Genomic DNA, 20,178 nt, shown 5'->3' on the forward strand with positions numbered 1-20,178 from the left:
CATCCTCCTCACAACTCACAATCCCACCTAGTTTCGTGTCGTCAGCAAACTTGGAAATATTGCATTTGGTTCCCTCATCCAAATCATTGATATATATTGTGAATAGCTGGGGCCCAAGCACTGATCCCTGCGGTACCCCACTAGTCACCGCCTGCCACCCCGAAAAAGACCCATTTATTCCTACTCTGTGTTTCCTGTCTATTAACCAATTTTCAATCCATGCCAGTATATTACCCCCAATCCCACGTGCTTTAATTTTGCACACTAACCTCTTATGTGGGACTTTATCAAAGGCCTTCTGAAAATCCAAATACACCACATCCACTGGTTCTCCCTTATCTATTCTACCAGTTACATCCTCAAAAAACTCCAGCAGGTTTGTCAAACACGATTTCCCTTTCATAAATCCATGTTGACTTTGTCTAATCTCGTTGATATTTTCGAAGTGTCCTGTTATCACATCCTTTATAATAGACTCTAGCATTTTCCCTACTACTGATGTTAGGCTAACCAGTCTGTAGTTCCCTGTTTTCTCTCTTCCCTCCTTTTTTAAATAGTGGGGTTACATTTGCCACCCTCCAATCTGCAGGAACTGTTCCATAATCTATAGAATTGTGGAAGATGACAACCAATGCATCCACTATTTCCATGGCTACCTCTTTTAGTACTCTGGGATGCAGATTATCAGGCCCTAGGGATTTATCAGCTTTCAGTCCCATTAATTTCTCCAGCATTTTTTTTTTTACTGATACTAATTTCCTTTAATTCCTCCTTCTCACTAGACCCTTGGTTCCCTAGCATTTCTGGGAAGTTATTTGTGTCCTCTTCTGTGAAGACAGAACCAGAGTATTTGTTTAATTGCTCAGCCATTTCCTTGTTCCCCATTATAAATTCTCCCGTTTCTGACTGTAAGGGACCTACATTGGTCTTCACTAATCTTTTTCTTTTTACATACTTGTAGAAGCTTTTACAGTCCGCTTTTATGTTCCTTGCAAGTTTACTCTCATACTCTATTTTTCCCCTCTTAATCAATCTCTTGGTCCTTTTTTGCTGAACTCTAAACTGCTCCCAACCCTCAGGCTTGCTACTTTTTCTGGCAACTTTATATGACTCCTCTTTGGATCTAATACTATCCTAAATTTCTTTTGTTAGCCATGGTTGGGCCGCTTTTCCTTTTGTGTTTTCCCAAGGGGATACCATTGTTTACATTCCTCCAGCCCCCCAAAAATTCATTAAGCATCACTTCCTGATTTCTGTTCTTTAACTAATTTCCTCTCCATGTTGCCATTTCCTTTAATGCCCTGATTTTATCAATAAGCTTCCTATGTAGCACCTTATCAAATGCCTTTTGAAAATCCATATACACAACATCCACTACATTTCCTTTATCAGTGCAGTTATTTCCTCAAAGAACTCTTCTAAATTTCTTGGACATGACTTGCCTTTTACTAATCCATGCTGGTTGTCCATAATCGGCATCCCATTCACTAACCTGAACACCCGCTCACTCCGCCACCGGCGCACTGTGGCTGCAGTGTGTACTATCTGCAGGATGCACTGCAGCAACTCGCCAAGCCTCCCAAAACCATGATCTCCACCACCTAGAAGGTCAAGGTAGCAGGTGCATGGTGATACGCTTATCAATTACTCCATAAAAGGCGACGAATTAGGAAAGTAATGAAAAGGTTTTTATTAACTAAAGAACAGAGCATGCCCCTCGTGGACGACTGGTTCCAAGAAGGAAGTGGGTTGCCGGGCAGCCACCTTTATACCAGGTCATGTAGGCGGAGCCAGCTGAGGCATGCATTGGTACACAGTGAGTAGCAAGAGGTAACAATGTGCAATAACGATAACAGTAGTGAACAACAATGAAAACAATAACAGTGGTTTACCACACATGGGAACACCATCACCTCCAAGTTGTGGTTGATAGAGTATAGAAGGAGAAACTGTTTCCACTGGCAGGAGGGTCGGTAAACAGAGGACACAGATTTAAGTAATTGGCAAAAGAACCAGAGACTAGATGGGAAACTAGGTGGATTTTGAGTTGTGAGGAGGATGCAAAGAGGCTTCAAGGCGATTTAGACAAGTTGAGTGATTGGGCAAATACACGGTAGATGCAGTATAACGTGGATAAATGTGAAGTTATCCACTTCGGTAGGAAAAACAGAAAGGTAGAGTATTATTTAAATGGTGATAGATTGGGAAATGTTGATGTACAAAGGGACCTCGGTGTCCTTGTACACCAGTCACTGCAAGCAAACATGCAGGTGCAGCAAGCAGTTAAGAAGGCAAATGGTATGTTGGCCTTCATTGCAAGAGGATTTGAGTACAGGAGCAAGGATGTCTCACTACAGTTATACAGGGCCTTGGTGAGACCACACCTGGAGTACTGTGTGTAGTTTTGGTCTCCTTACCTAAGAAAGGATATACTTGCCATAGAGGGAGTTCAGCGAAGGTTCACCAGACTGATTCCTGGGATGGCAGGACTGTCGTATGAGGAGAGATTGGGTCGACTAGGCCTGTATTCACTAGAGTTTAGAAGAATGAGAGGGGATCTTATTGAAACGTATGAAATTCTGACAGGGTTCGACAGACAGGATGCAGGGAGGATGTTTCCCCTGGCTGGGGGGCTCTAGAACGAGGGGTCACAGCCTCAGGATACGGGGTAGGACATTTAGGACTGAGATGAGGAGGAATCTCTTCACTCAGAGGGTGGTGAACCTGTGGAATTCTCTACCACAGAAGGCTGTGGAGGCCAAGTCACTGAATATATTTAAGAAGGAGATGGATAGATTTCTAGACACAAAAGGAATCAAGGGGTATGGGGAGAGAGCGGGAATATGGTATTGAGATAGAGGATCAGCCATGATCATATTGAATGGCGGAGCAGGCTCGAAGGGCTGAATGGCCGACTCCTGCTCCTATTTTTCTATGTTTTTAGATGAGATAAGGAAACATGTTTTTACCGCAGTGAGTTGTGACCTGGAATGCGCTGCCTGAAAGAGCGGTGGAAGCAGGCTCAACAGTAACTTTCAAAAGGGAATTGGATAAACACTTGAAAAGGAAAAATTGGCAGGGAAAGAGCAGGAGAGTGGGGCTAATTGGAGAGCTCTTTCAAAGAGCCGGCACAGGCATGATGGGCCGAATGGCCTCCTGTGCTGTATCATTCTATGATTCTAACTTCCTACCTAACAGCAGAGTGGGAGCGCCTTCACCGCATGGATGGCAGCGGTTCAAGAAGATGGCTCACCACCTTCTCGAGGGTAACTAGGGATGGGCAATAAATACTGGGCTTGCCAGCAAGGCCCACATCCCAAGAATTCTAAAGTAAAAATTAACTCATGTCCTTCTAGATGAGAATTAATGTTATTTAAGTGCCTCCTGGTGTGCTGAAATACAATCCACTCTCCCCAAAAGTGTGGCATTGATCTCATTTGCTATTTATGAGACCTTGTGAGCAAATTGTGCCGCCTACATGACAACAGTGGCTGACATTCCAACCCCGTTCGTTGGATCTGAATCACGTTGGAATGCTCTGAGGCTGCGATAAGGTGTGATACAGAATCGAGCTAATTTTTGTGCTCCCAGGTCCCTCTCTGTCTCCCTGTGAGAACTCCTTTCTATAAATTGTATAAATCACCTCGGCATCCTATTTGACTCCGCGCTGAACTTTCGACCCCATATCCTCTCCAGCACCAAGATCGCCTACTTCCACCTCTGTAACGTTGCCCGTCTCCGGCCCGCCTCAGCCCATCTGCTACTGAAACCCTCATCCATGCCTTTGTTTCCTGCAGACTCAACTATACCAAACTATACCAGACTATACCAAACTCAACTATACCAGACTATACCAGACTCAACGATACCAAACTATACCAGACTCAACTACACCAGACTATACCAGACTCAACTATACCAAACTATACCAGACTCAACTATACCAAACTATACCAGACTCAACTATACCAAACTATACCAGACTCAACTATACCAAACTATACCAGACTCAACTATACCAAACTATACCAGATTCAACTATACCAAACTATACCAGACTCAACTATACCAGACTATACCAGACTCAACTATACCAAACTATACCAGACTCAACGATACCAAACTATACCAGACTCAACTATACCAGACTATACCAGACTCAACTATACCAGACTATACCAGACTCAACTATACCAAACTATACCAGACTCAACTATACCAAACTATACTAGACTCAACGATACCAAACTATACCAGACTCAACGATACCAAACTATACCAGACTCAACGATACCAAACTATACCAGACTCAACGATACCAAACTATACCAGACTCAACGATACCAAACTATACCAGACTCAACGATACCAAACTATACCAGACTCAACTACACCAAACTATACCAGACTCAACGATACCAAACTATACCAGACTCAACTATACCAAACTATACCAGACTCAACTATACCAAACTATACCAGACTCAACTATACCAAACTATACCAGACTCAACTATACCAAACTATACCAGACTCAACTATACCAAACTATACCAGACTCAACTATACCAAACTATACCAGACTCAACTATACCAAACTATACCAGACTCAACTATACCAAACTATACCAGACTCAACTATACCAAACTATACCAGACTCAACTATACCAAACTATACCAGACTCAACTATACCAAACTATACCAGACTCAACTATACCAGACTCAACTATACCAGACTCAACTATACCAAACTATACCAGACTCAACTATACCAAACTATACCAAACTATACCAGACTCAACGATACCAAACTATACCAGACTCAACGATACCAAACTATACCAGACTCAACGATACCAAACTATACCAGACTCAACTATACCAAACTATACCAGACTCAACTATACCAAACTATACCAGACTCGACTATACCAAACTATACCAGACTCAACGATACCAAACTATACCAGACTCAACTATACCAAACTATACCAGACTCAACTATACCAAACTATACCAGACTCAACTATACCAAACTATACCAGACTCAACTATACCAAACTATACCAGACTCAACTATACCAAACTATACCAGACTCAACTATACCAAACTATACCAGACTCAACTATACCAAACTATACCAAACTATACCAGACTCAACTATACCAAACTATACCAAACTATACCAGACTCAACGATACCAAACTATACCAGACTCAACGATACCAAACTATACCAGACTCAACGATACCAAACTATACCAGACTCAACTATACCAAACTATACCAGACTCAACGATACCAAACTATACCAGACTCAACTATACCAAACTATACCAGACTCAACTATACCAAACTATACCAGACTCAACTATACCAAACTATACCAGACTCAACGATACCAAACTACACCAGACTCAACGATACCAAACTATACCAGACTCAACTATACCAGACTCAACGATACCAAACTATACCAGACTCAACTATACCAAACTATACCAGACTCAACTATACCAAACTATACCAGACTCAACTATACCAAACTATACCAGACTCAACTATACCAAACTATACCAGACTCGACTATACCAAACTATACCAGACTCAACTATACCAAACTATACCAGACTCAACTATACCAAACTATACCAGACTCAACGATACCAAACTATACCAGACTCAACTATACCAAACTATACCAGACTCAACTATACCAAACTATACCAGACTCAACTATACCAGACTCAACGATACCAAACTATACCAGACTCAACTATACCAAACTATACCAGACTCAACTATACCAAACTATACCAGACTCAACTATACCAAACTATACCAGACTCAACTATACCAAACTATACCAGACTCGACTATACCAAACTATACCAGACTCAACGATACCAAACTATACCAGACTCAACTATACCAAACTATACCAGACTCAACTATACCAAACTATACCAGACTCAACGATACCAAACTATACCAGACTCAACTATACCAAACTATACCAGACTCAACTATACCAAACTATACCAGACTCAACTATACCAATGCCATCTTTCGATTAGGCACTTTACAGCCTTCCGGACTCAACATAGAGTTCAACAATTTCAGATCATAACCTCGGCCCCCATCACATATATTTTTTACCAACACTTTTTGTCTGTGTCTTTTCTTCTCTCCCACAGGGCAGCTGTCTTCCATTCTGCCAGCGCAATTCACACTTCATCTCGAGCCATCCTTTGTTTCTTAACTTGTCCCATTACCATCTCCTCTCGCCTCGCACCATCATCCCTTTTATCTTTTAACCTCTCCGGCCTTCCACCCTATCCCGACCTTCCCTTTTGTTCTTTCCTCCCCTCCCCCACTTCCCAGCCCCTACCCTTGCTTAAAAATCTGTTCCATTTCCTACTTTTTTCCAGTTCTGACAAAAGGTCATCGACCTGAAACGTTAACTCTGTTTCTCTCTTAGAAACATAGAAGATAGGAGCAGCAGTAGGCCATTCGGCCCATGGAGCCTGTTCTGCCATTTAATGAGATCATGGCTGATCATCCAAATTCAGTACCCTGTCCCTGCTTTCTCCCCATATCCCTTGATCCCTTTAGCCTTAAGAAATATTTTTAACTCCTTCTTGAATATATTTAATGAATTGGCCTCTACTACCTTCTGTGGTAGAGAATTCCACAGGTTCACCACTCTCTGGGTGAAGAAAGTCCTCCCCATCTCTGTCCTAAATGGCTTACCCCTTTATCCTTAGATTGTGACCCCTGGTTCTGGATTTCCCCGCCATCAGGAACATCCTTCCTGCATCTAGTCTGTCCAGTCCTGTCAGAATTTTATAAGTTTCAATGAGATCCCCTCTCATTCTTCTAAACTCCAGTGAGTATAAGCCCAATCGACCCAATCTCTCCTCATACGTCATTCCTTCCATCCCAGGTATCAGCCTGGTGAATCTTCGCTGAACTCCTTCCATGGCAAGAACATCCTTCCTCAGATAAGGCGACCAAAACTGCACACAATACTCAAGATGTGGTCTCACCAAGGCCCTGTACAACTGCAGCAAGACATCCTTGTTCCTGTACTCAAACCCTCTCGCTATGAAGGCCAACATACCATTTGCCTTCTTAACCGCCTGCTGCACCTGCATGCTTACCTTCAGCGACTGGTGCACAAGGACACCCAGGTCTCGTTGCATCTCCCCTTTTCCCAATCTATTGCCGTTCACATCTTCATAGATGCTGCCTGACCTGCTGAGTATCTCCAGCATTTTCTGTTTTTATTTCAGATTTCCAGCATCTGCAGTATTTTCGTTTTGTATCCCAACGCTCTCCGGGCCGGCCTCCCACATTCCACCCTAAGTAAACTTCAGCTCATCCAAAACTCGGCTGCCCATGTCCTAACTCGCACCAAGTCCCGTTCACCCGTCACCCCTGTGCTCGCTGACCTACATTGGCAGTGCAGCAACGCCTCAAATTTAAAATTCTCATCCTCGTATTTAAATGCCTACATAGCTTCGCCCCTCCCTATCTCTGTAATCTCCTTCAGCCCTACATCCCTCCGCGATCTCTGCGCTCCTCCAACTCTGGCCTCTTATGTACCCCCACTTGCTTCTCCCCACCATTGGCAGCCGTGTCTTCAGCTGCCTGGGCCCTAAGCTCTGGAATTCCCTCCCTAACCTCTCTGCCTTGCTACCTTTCTCTCCTCCTTTAAGACGCTCCTTAAAACCTATCTCTTTGACCAAGCTTTTGGTCATCTGTCCCAATATCTCCTTATGTGGCTCGGTGTCAAATGTTTGTTTGACAATCACTGCTGTGCAGCGCTTTGGACATTTTATTAAGTTAAAGGCGCTGTATAAATGCAAGTTGTTGTTCTTATGATGCACATTTCTTTCTACCAAAGTGCAATATTTTCAGCATTTATTATCATTTGATTTTTGGGTTGGGAATTCCTTTAGGCCACTTTCTGGGTGTGAAATGGGCACCACACATGGAGAACACACACTGTGGCCAGGAGGCCCATGGACTGGTAACGGGAGGGATATAAGGAAGGATAGACTCGCCATAGAGGGAGTGCAATGAAGGTTCACCAGACTGGTTCCTGGGATGGGGGGATTGTCCTCTGAGGAGAGATTGAGTAGACTAGGCCTATATTCTCTAGAGTTTAGAAGAATGAGAGGTGATCTCATTGAAACATACAAAACTCTTACAGGGCTTGACAGGGTCGATGCAGGGAGGATGTTTCCCCTGGCTGGGGAGTCTAGAACCAGGGGTCACAGACTCAGAATAAGGGGTCGGCCATTTAGGACTGAGATGAGGAGGAATTTCTTCACTCAGAGGGCGGTGAATCTTTGGAATTCTCTACCCCAGAGGGCTGTGGAGGCTCAGTCGTTGAGTATATTCAAGACAGAGATTTGTGAATATTAAGGGATTCAAGGGATATGGGGATAGTGCAGGAAAGTGGAGATGAGGTAGAAGATCAGCCATGATCTTATTGAATGGCGGAGCCGGCTCGAAGGGCCAAATGGCCGACTCCTGCTCCCCTGGCCCCACAGCAAGAAGTTTGTGTTTAAATGAGCTGAACAAGGTCCAATGACTCCCCCTAGATTTTCTATCGACCCCTTTCCTGCAGCCTTTGTCTTCTGCTTTTCCTATTTTAATATCATAAACATTCCTCAACTTCTGTTGTTCTGTCCCAGCCTCTTTTCTTTGCTCCTTTCTCAGAACCATATCAGTTCCATAGTGAGGCCCAGCCAACCTGCTCTCTCTCTGGACCGATCATCTCCCTCTGCATTCTAGTCAGAGCTGGTTTTCTTGCTGCAGGCATTCACGAGTTTCTTCTTTTGATATCTGGAAGGTGAAGGAAAACTGACTTCTTGTACTTCTACCTGGTCCCCTTCTGAAAATAACTTTTCTTTATCTTCTCTGGTTTTTTGAACAGGAAAGGTTGGTCCTCTCAGTGCTGCCACGGTTCATGGTGTTGGAGATAATTCATGACATGTCCCTTGAGGAGCAAAAGCAAGGAGCATTCCACAAAATCTACGTTCACCAATATAAGAACGTCAGGTGAGTGTCTGTAGGAGCACAGCGAGACTGAGTCAGACACTATTCAAACACAGAGCGTCGTGTCTGTAGGAGCACAGCGAGACTGAGTCAGACACTATTCAAACACAGAGCGTCGTGTCTAGGAGCACAGCGAGACTGAGTCAGACACTATTCAAACACAGAGCGTCGTGTCTGTAGGAGCACAGCGAGACTGAGTCAGACACTATTCAAACACAGAGCGTCGTGTCTGTAGGAGCACAGCGAGACTGAGTCAGACACTATTCAAACACAGAGCGTCGTGTCTCTAGGAGCACAGCGAGACTGAGTCAGACACTATTCAAACACAGAGCGTCGTGTCTAGGAGCACAGCGAGACTGAGTCAGACACTATTCAAACACAGAGCGTCGTGTCTAGGAGCACAGCGAGACTGAGTCAGACACTATTCAAACACAGAGCGTCGTGTCTGTAGGAGCACAGCGAGACTGAGTCAGACACTATTCAAACACAGAGCGTCGTGTCTGTAGGAGCACAGCGAGACTGAGTCAGACACTATTCAAACACAGAGCGTCGTGTCTGTAGGAGCACAGCGAGACTGAGTCAGACACTATTCAAACACAGAGCGTCGTGTCTCTAGGAGCACAGCGAGACTGAGTCAGACACTATTCAAACACAGAGCGTCGTGTCTAGGAGCACAGCGAGACTGAGTCAGACACTATTCAAACACAGAGCGTCGTGTCTAGGAGCACAGCGAGACTGAGTCAGACACTATTCAAACACAGAGCGTCGTGTCTGTAGGAGCACAGCGAGACTGAGTCAGACACTATTCAAACACAGAGCGTCGTGTCTGTAGGAGCACAGCGAGACTGAGTCAGACACTATTCAAACACAGAGCGTCGTGTCTCTAGGAGCACAGCGAGACTGAGTCAGACACTATTCAAACACACAGCGTCGTGTCTGTAGGAGCACAGCGAGACTGAGTCAGACACTATTCAAACACAGAGCGTCGTGTCTGTAGGAGCACAGCGAGACTGAGTCAGACACTATTCAAACACACAGCGTCGTGTCTAGGAGCACAGCGAGACTGAGTCAGACACTATTCAAACACAGAGCGTCGTGTCTGTAGGAGCACAGCGAGACTGAGTCAGACACTATTCAAACACAGAGCGTCGTGTCTAGGAGCACAGCGAGACTGAGTCAGACACTATTCAAACACAGAGCGTCGTGTCTAGGAGCACAGCGAGACTGAGTCAGACACTATTCAAACACAGAGCGTCGTGTCTGTAGGAGCACAGCGAGACTGAGTCAGACACTATTCAAACACACAGCGTCGTGTCTCTAGGAGCACAGCGAGACTGAGTCAGACACTATTCAAACACACAGCGTCGTGTCTAGGAGCACAGCGAGACTGAGTCAGACACTATTCAAACACAGAGCGTCGTGTCTAGGAGCACAGCGAGACTGAGTCAGACACTATTCAAACACAGAGCGTCGTGTCTCTAGGAGCACAGCGAGACTGAGTCAGACACTATTCAAACACAGAGCGTCGTGTCTGTAGGAGCACAGCGAGACTGAGTCAGACACTATTCAAACACAGAGCGTCGTGTCTAGGAGCACAGCGAGACTGAGTCAGACACTATTCAAACACAGAGCGTCGTGTCTAGGAGCACAGCGAGACTGAGTCAGACACTATTCAAACACAGAGCGTCGTGTCTGTAGGAGCACAGCGAGACTGAGTCAGACACTATTCAAACACAGAGCGTCGTGTCTCTAGGAGCACAGCGAGACTGAGTCAGACACTATTCAAACACAGAGCGTCGTGTCTGTAGGAGCACAGCGAGACTGAGTCAGACACTATTCAAACACAGAGCGTCGTGTCTAGGAGCACAGCGAGACTGAGTCAGACACTATTCAAACACAGAGCGTCGTGTCTGTAGGAGCACAGCGAGACTGAGTCAGACACTATTCAAACACAGAGCGTCGTGTCTGTAGGAGCACAGCGAGACTGAGTCAGACACTATTCAAACACAGAGCGTCGTGTCTGTAGGAGCACAGCGAGACTGAGTCAGACACTATTCAAACACAGCGTCGTGTCTCTAGGAGCACAGCGAGACTGAGTCAGACACTATTCAAACACAGAGCGTCGTGTCTAGGAGCACAGCGAGACTGAGTCAGACACTATTCAAACACAGAGCGTCGTGTCTGTAGGGGCACAGCGAGACTGAGTCAGACACTATTCAAACACAGAGCGTCGTGTCTAGGAGCACAGCGAGACTGAGTCAGACACTATTCAAACACAGAGCGTCGTGTCTAGGAGCACAGCGAGACTGAGTCAGACACTATTCAAACACAGAGCGTCGTGTCTAGGAGCACAGCGAGACTGAGTCAGACACTATTCAAACACAGAGCGTCGTGTCTGTAGGAGCACAGCGAGACTGAGTCAGACACTATTCAAACACAGAGCGTCGTGTCTAGGAGCACAGCGAGACTGAGTCAGACACTATTCAAACACAGAGCGTCGTGTCTCTAGGAGCACAGCGAGACTGAGTCAGACACTATTCAAACACAGCGTCGTGTCTGTAGGAGCACAGCGAGACTGAGTCAGACACTATTCAAACACAGAGCGTCGTGTCTGTAGGAGCACAGCGAGACTGAGTCAGACACTATTCAAACACAGAGCGTCGTGTCTCTAGGAGCACAGCGAGACTGAGTCAGACACTATTCAAACACACAGCGTCGTGTCTGTAGGAGCACAGCGAGACTGAGTCAGACACTATTCAAACAGAGCGTCGTGTCTAGGAGCACAGCGAGACTGAGTCAGACACTATTCTAACACACAGCGTCGTGTCTCTAGGAGCACAGCGAGACTGAGTCAGACACTATTCAAACACACAGCGTCGTGTCTCTAGGAGCACAGCGAGACTGAGTCAGACACTATTCAAACACAGCGTCGTGTCTGTAGGAGCACAGCGAGACTGAGTCAGACACTATTCAAACACAGAGCGTCGTGTCTAGGAGCACAGCGAGACTGAGTCAGACACTATTCAAACACAGAGCGTCGTGTCTGTAGGAGCACAGCGAGACTGAGTCAGACACTATTCAAACACAGAGCGTCGTGTCTAGGAGCACAGCGAGACTGAGTCAGACACTATTCAAACACAGAGCGTCGTGTCTGTAGGGGCACAGCGAGACTGAGTCAGACACTATTCAAACACAGAGCGTCGTGTCTAGGAGCACAGCGAGACTGAGTCAGACACTATTCAAACACAGAGCGTCGTGTCTAGGAGCACAGCGAGACTGAGTCAGACACTATTCAAACACAGAGCGTCGTGTCTCTAGGAGCACAGCGAGACTGAGTCAGACACTATTCAAACACAGAGCGTCGTGTCTGTAGGAGCACAGCGAGACTGAGTCAGACACTATTCAAACACAGAGCGTCGTGTCTGTAGGAGCACAGCGAGACTGAGTCAGACACTATTCAAACACAGAGCGTCGTGTCTAGGAGCACAGCGAGACTGAGTCAGACACTATTCAAACACAGAGCGTCGTGTCTAGGAGCACAGCGAGACTGAGTCAGACACTATTCAAACACAGAGCGCCGTGTCTCTAGGAGCACAGCGAGACTGAGTCAGACACTATTCAAACACAGAGCGTCGTGTCTGTAGGAGCACAGCGAGACTGAGTCAGACACTATTCAAACACAGAGCGTCGTGTCTAGGAGCACAGCGAGACTGAGTCAGACACTGTTCAAACACAGAGCGTCGTGTCTGTAGGAGCACAGCGAGACTGAGTCAGACACTATTCAAACACACAGCGTCGTGTCTGTAGGAGCACAGCGAGACTGAGTCAGACACTATTCAAACACAGAGCGTCGTGTCTAGGAGCACAGCGAGACTGAGTCAGACACTATTCAAACACAGAGCGTCGTGTCTAGGAGCACAGCGAGACTGAGTCAGACACTATTCAAACACAGAGCGTCGTGTCTGTAGGAGCACAGCGAGACTGAGTCAGACACTATTCAAACACAGAGCGTCGTGTCTGTAGGAGCACAGCGAGACTGAGTCAGACACTATTCAAACACAGAGCGTCGTGTCTGTAGGAGCACAGCGAGACTGAGTCAGACACTATTCAAACACACAGCGTCGTGTCTCTAGGAGCACAGCGAGACTGAGTCAGACACTATTCAAACACAGAGCGTCGTGTCTAGGAGCACAGCGAGACTGAGTCAGACACTATTCAAACACAGAGCGTCGTGTCTGTAGGGGCACAGCGAGACTGAGTCAGACACTATTCAAACACAGAGCGTCGTGTCTAGGAGCACAGCGAGACTGAGTCAGACACTATTCAAACACAGAGCGTCGTGTCTAGGAGCACAGCGAGACTGAGTCAGACACTATTCAAACACAGAGCGTCGTGTCTAGGAGCACAGCGAGACTGAGTCAGACACTATTCAAACACAGAGCGTCGTGTCTGTAGGAGCACAGCGAGACTGAGTCAGACACTATTCAAACACAGAGCGTCGTGTCTAGGAGCACAGCGAGACTGAGTCAGACACTATTCAAACACAGAGCGTCGTGTCTCTAGGAGCACAGCGAGACTGAGTCAGACACTATTCAAACACAGAGCGTCGTGTCTGTAGGAGCACAGCGAGACTGAGTCAGACACTATTCAAACACAGAGCGTCGTGTCTGTAGGAGCACAGCGAGACTGAGTCAGACACTATTCAAACACAGAGCGTCGTGTCTCTAGGAGCACAGCGAGACTGAGTCAGACACTATTCAAACACACAGCGTCGTGTCTGTAGGAGCACAGCGAGACTGAGTCAGACACTATTCAAACACAGAGCGTCGTGTCTAGGAGCACAGCGAGACTGAGTCAGACACTATTCAAACACACAGCGTCGTGTCTCTAGGAGCACAGCGAGACTGAGTCAGACACTATTCAAACACACAGCGTCGTGTCTCTAGGAGCACAGCGAGACTGAGTCAGACACTATTCAAACACACAGCGTCGTGTCTGTAGGAGCACAGCGAGACTGAGTCAGACACTATTCAAACACAGAGCGTCGTGTCTAGGAGCACAGCGAGACTGAGTCAGACACTATTCAAACACAGAGCGTCGTGTCTGTAGGAGCACAGCGAGACTGAGTCAGACACTATTCAAACACAGAGCTTCGTGTCTAGGAGCACAGCGAGACTGAGTCAGACACTATTCAAACACAGAGCGTCGTGTCTGTAGGAGCACAGCGAGACTGAGTCAGACACTATTCAAACACAGAGCGTCGTGTCTGTAGGGGCACAGCGAGACTGAGTCAGACACTATTCAAACACAGAGCGTCGTGTCTAGGAGCACAGCGAGACTGAGTCAGACACTATTCAAACACAGAGCGTCGTGTCTAGGAGCACAGCGAGACTGAGTCAGACACTATTCAAACACAGAGCGTCGTGTCTCTAGGAGCACAGCGAGACTGAGTCAGACACTATTCAAACACAGAGCGTCGTGTCTGTAGGAGCACAGCGAGACTGAGTCAGACACTATTCAAACACAGAGCGTCGTGTCTGTAGGAGCACAGCGAGACTGAGTCAGACACTATTCAAACACAGCGTCGTGTCTGTAGGAGCACAGCGAGACTGAGTCAGACACTATTCAAACACAGAGCGTCGTGTCTAGGAGCACAGCGAGACTGAGTCAGACACTATTCAAACACACAGCGTCGTGTCTCTAGGAGCACAGCGAGACTGAGTCAGACACTATTCAAACACACAGCGTCGTGTCTCTAGGAGCACAGCGAGACTGAGTCAGACACTATTCAAACACAGAGCGTCGTGTCTAGGAGCACAGCGAGACTGAGTCAGACACTATTCAAACACAGAGCGTCGTGTCTGTAGGAGCACAGCGAGACTGAGTCAGACACTATTCAAACACAGAGCTTCGTGTCTAGGAGCACAGCGAGACTGAGTCAGACACTATTCAAACACAGAGCGTCGTGTCTGTAGGAGCACAGCGAGACTGAGTCAGACACTATTCAAACACAGAGCGTCGTGTCTAGGAGCACAGCGAGACTGAGTCAGACACTATTCAAACACACAGCGTCGTGTCTGTAGGAGCACAGCGAGACTGAGTCAGACACTATTCAAACACAGAGCGTCGTGTCTGTAGGAGCACAGCGAGACTGAGTCAGACACTATTCAAACACAGAGCGTCGTGTCTGTAGGAGCACAGCGAGACTGAGTCAGACACTATTCAAACACAGAGCGTCGTGTCTAGGAGCACAGCGAGACTGAGTCAGACACTATTCAAACACAGAGCGTCGTGTCTGTAGGAGCACAGCGAGACTGAGTCAGACACTATTCAAACACAGAGCGTCGTGTCTGTAGGAGCACAGCGAGACTGAGTCAGACACTATTCAAACACACAGCGTCGTGTCTCTAGGAGCACAGCGAGACTGAGTCAGACACTATTCAAACACAGAGCGTCGTGTCTCTAGGAGCACAGCGAGACTGAGTCAGACACTATTCAAACACAGAGCGTCGTGTCTGTAGGAGCACAGCGAGACTGAGTCAGACACTATTCAAACACAGAGCGTCGTGTCTGTAGGAGCACAGCGAGACTGAGTCAGACACTATTCAAACACAGAGCGTCGTGTCTGTAGGAGCACAGCGAGACTGAGTCAGACACTATTCAAACACAGAGCGTCGTGTCTAGGAGCACAGCGAGACTGAGTCAGACACTATTCAAACACAGAGCGTCGTGTCTAGGAGCACAGCGAGACTGAGTCAGACACGATTCAAACACAGAGCGTCGTGTCTAGGAGCACAGCGAGACTGAGTCAGACACTATTCAAACACAGAGCGTCGTGTCTCTAGGAGCACAGCGAGACTGAGTCAGACACTATTCAAACACAGAGCGTCGTGTCTAGGAGCACAGCGAGACTGAGTCAGACACTATTCAAACACAGAGCGTCGTGTCTGTAGGAGCACAGCGAGACTGAGTCAGACACTATTCAAACACAGAGCGTCGTGTCTAGGAGCACAGCGAGACTGAGTCAGACACTATTCAAACACAGAGCGTCGTGTCTCTAGGAGCACAGCGAGACTGAGTCAGACACTATTCAAACACACAGCGTCGTGTCTAGGAGCACAGCGAGACTGAGTCAGACACGATTCAAACACAGAGCGTCGTGTCTCTAGGAGCACAGCGAGACTGAGTCAGACACTATTCAAACACAGAGCGTCGTGTCTGTAGGAGCACAGCGAGACTGAGTCAGACACTATTCAAACACACAGCGTCGTGTCTGTAGGAGCACAGCGAGACTGAGTCAGACACTATTCAAACACAGCGTCGTGTCTAGGAGCACAGCGAGACTGAGTCAGACACTATTCAAACACAGAGCGTCGTGTCTAGGAGCACAGCGAGACTGAGTCAGACACTATTCAAACACAGAGCGTCGTGTCTCTAGGAGCACAGCGAGACTGAGTCAGACACTATTCAAACACAGAGCGTCGTGTCTGTAGGAGCACAGCGAGACTGAGTCAGACACTATTCAAACACAGAGCGTCGTGTCTGCAGGAGCACAGCGAGACTGAGTCAGACACTATTCAAACACAGAGCGTCGTGTCTGTAGGAGCACAGCGAGACTGAGTCAGACACTATTCAAACACACAGCGTCGTGTCTGTAGGAGCACAGCGAGACTGAGTCAGACACTATTCAAACACACAGCGTCGTGTCTGTAGGAGCACAGCGAGACTGAGTCAGACACTATTCAAACACAGAGCGTCGTGTCTCTAGGAGCACAGCGAGACTGAGTCAGACACTATTCAAACACAGAGCGTCGTGTCTCTAGGAGCACAGCGAGACTGAGTCAGACACTATTCAAACACAGAGCGTCGTGTCTGTAGGAGCACAGCGAGACTGAGTCAGACACTATTCAAACACAGCGTCGTGTCTCTAGGAGCACAGCGAGACTGAGTCAGACACTATTCAAACACAGAGCGTCGTGTCTGTAGGAGCACAGCGAGACTGAGTCAGACACTATTCAAACACAGAGCGTCGTGTCTCTAGGAGCACAGCGAGACTGAGTCAGACACTATTCAAACACACAGCGTCGTGTCTGTAGGAGCACAGCGAGACTGAGTCAGACACTATTCAAACACAGAGCGTCGTGTCTAGGAGCACAGCGAGACTGAGTCAGACACTATTCAAACACAGCGCGTCGTGTCTGTAGGAGCACAGCGAGACTGAGTCAGACACTATTCAAACACAGAGCGTCGTGTCTGTAGGAGCACAGCGAGACTGAGTCAGACACTATTCAAACACAGAGCGTCGTGTCTGTAGGAGCACAGCGAGACTGAGTCAGACACTATTCAAACACAGAGCGTCGTGTCTAGGAGCACAGCGAGACTGAGTCAGACACTATTCAAACACAGAGCGTCGTGTCTGTAGGAGCACAGCGAGACTGAGTCAGACACTATTCAAACACAGAGCGTCGTGTCTCTAGGAGCACAGCGAGACTGAGTCAGACACTATTCAAACACAGAGCGTCGTGTCTCTAGGAGCACAGCGAGACTGAGTCAGACACTATTCAAACACGGAGCGTCGTGTCTAGGAGCACAGCGAGACTGAGTCAGACACTATTCAAACACACAGCGTCGTGTCTAGGAGCACAGCGAGACTGAGTCAGACACTATTCAAACACAGAGCGTCGTGTCTCTAGGAGCACAGCGAGACTGAGTCAGACACTATTCAAACACACAGCGTCGTGTCTAGGAGCACAGCGAGACTGAGTCAGACACTATTCAAACACAGAGCGTCGTGTCTCTAGGAGCACAGCGAGACTGAGTCAGACACTATTCAAACACGGAGCGTCGTGTCTAGGAGCACAGCGAGACTGAGTCAGACACTTCAAACACAGAGCGTCGTGTCTGTAGGAGCACAGCGAGACTGAGTCAGACACTATTCAAACACAGAGCGTCGTGTCTGTTGGAGCACAGCGAGACTGAGTCAGACACTATTCAAACACAGAGCGTCATGTCTGTAGGAGCACAGCGAGACTGAGTCAGACACTATTCAAACACAGAGCGTCGTGTCTCTAGGAGCACAGCGAGACTGAGTCAGACACTATTCAAACACAGAGCGTCGTGTCTCTAGGAGCACAGCGAGACTGAGTCAGACACTATTCAAACACAGAGCGTCATGTCTCTAGGAGCACAGCGAGACTGAGTCAGACACTATTCAAACACAGAGCGTCGTGTCTCTAGGAGCACAGCGAGACTGAGTCAGACACTATTCAAACACAGAGCGTCGTGTCTGTAGGAGCACAGCGAGACTGAGTCAGACACTATTCAAACACACAGCGTCGTGTCTGTAGGAGCACAGCGAGACTGAGTCAGACACTATTCAAACACAGAGCGTCGTGTCTAGGAGCACAGCGAGACTGAGTCAGACACTATTCAAACACAGAGCGTCGTGTCTGTAGGAGCACAGCGAGACTGAGTCAGACACTATTCAAACACAGAGCGTCGTGTCTGTAGGGGCACAGCGAGACTGAGTCAGACACTATTCAAACACACAGCGTCGTGTCTAGGAGCACAGCGAGACTGAGTCAGACACTATTCAAACACAGAGCGTCGTGTCTAGGAGCACAGCGAGACTGAGTCAGACACTATTCAAACACAGAGCGTCGTGTCTGTAGGAGCACAGCGAGACTGAGTCAGACACTATTCAAACACAGAGCGTCGTGTCTGTAGGAGCACAGCGAGACTGAGTCAGACACTATTCAAACACAGAGCGTCGTGTCTGTAGGAGCAGAGCGAGACTGAGTCAGACACTATTCAAACACAGAGCGTCGTGTCTAGGAGCACAGCGAGACTGAGTCAGACACTATTCAAACACAGAGCGTCGCGTCTGTAGGAGCACAGCGAGACTGAGTCAGACACTATTCAAACACAGAGCGTCGTGTCTGTAGGAGCACAGCGAGACTGAGTCAGACACTATTCAAACACAGCGTCGTGTCTGTAGGAGCACAGCGAGACTGAGTCAGACACAATTCAAACACAGAGCGTCGTGTCTGTAGGAGCACAGCGAGACTGAGTCAGACACGATTCAAACACAGAGCGTCGTGTCTGTAGGAGCACAGCGAGACTGAGTCAGACACGATTCAAACACAGAGCGTCGTGTCTGTAGGAGCACAGCGAGACTGAGTCAGACACGATTCAAACACAGAGCGTCGTGTCTGTAGGAGCACAGCGAGACTGAGTCAGGCAGTATTCAAACACAGAGCGTCGTGTCTGTAGGAGCACAGCGAGACTGAGTCAGACACGATTCAAACACAGAGCGTCGTGTCTGTAGGAGCACAGCGAGACTGAGTCAGACACTATTCAAACACAGAGCGTCGTGTCTGTAGGAGCACAGCGAGACTGAGTCAGGCAGTATTCAAACACAGAGCGTCGTGTCTGTAGGAGCACAGCGAGACTGAGTCAGACACTATTCAAACACAGAGCGTCGTGTCTGTAGGAGCACAGCGAGACTGAGTCAGACACGATTCAAACACAGAGCGTCGTGTCTGTAGGAGCACAGCGAGACTGAGTCAGACACTATTCAAACACAGAGCGTCGTGTCTAGGAGCACAGCGAGACTGAGTCAGACACTATTCAAACACAGAGCGTCGTGTCTGTAGGAGCACAGCGAGACTGAGTCAGACACTATTCAAACACAGAGCGTCGTGTCTAGGAGCACAGCGAGACTGAGTCAGACACTATTCAAACACACAGCGTCGTGTCTAGGAGCACAGCGAGACTGAGTCAGACACTATTCAAACACAGAGCGTCGTGTCTAGGAGCACAGCGAGACTGAGTCAGACACTATTCAAACACACAGCGTCGTGTCTGTAGGAGCACAGCAAGACTGAGTCAGACACTATTCAAACACAGAGCGTCGTGTCTAGGAGCACAGCGAGACTGAGTCAGACACTATTCAAACACAGAGCGTCGTGTCTAGGAGCACAGCGAGACTGAGTCAGACACTATTCAAACACAGAGCGTCGTGTCTGTAGGAGCACAGCGAGACTGAGTCAGACACTATTCAAACACACAGCGTCGTGTCTGTAGGACAAGAGGAAAATGAGCGGGA

General features: G+C 47.6%; 1 protein-coding gene across 1 annotated transcript in view; it reads left to right on the forward strand.

The window, feature by feature from the left end:
• LOC147120805 (adenylate cyclase type 8-like) overlaps nucleotides 1-20,178 on the forward strand; it is a 409,028-nt gene that overhangs the window by 29,615 nt on the left and 359,235 nt on the right. The window contains exon 3 of the mRNA XM_085977138.1: nucleotides 8,950-9,074. Coding sequence (XP_085833264.1) covers nucleotides 8,950-9,074 — 125 coding nt within the window. The remainder of the gene's footprint in view (nucleotides 1-8,949; nucleotides 9,075-20,178) is intronic.

The sequence above is a fragment of the Somniosus microcephalus genome, chromosome 3 (assembly GCF_052327205.1).
Source record: "Somniosus microcephalus isolate GS21.2 chromosome 3, FLI_Smic_1.0, whole genome shotgun sequence".
NCBI classification, from domain to species: Eukaryota; Metazoa; Chordata; class Chondrichthyes; order Squaliformes; family Somniosidae; genus Somniosus; species Somniosus microcephalus.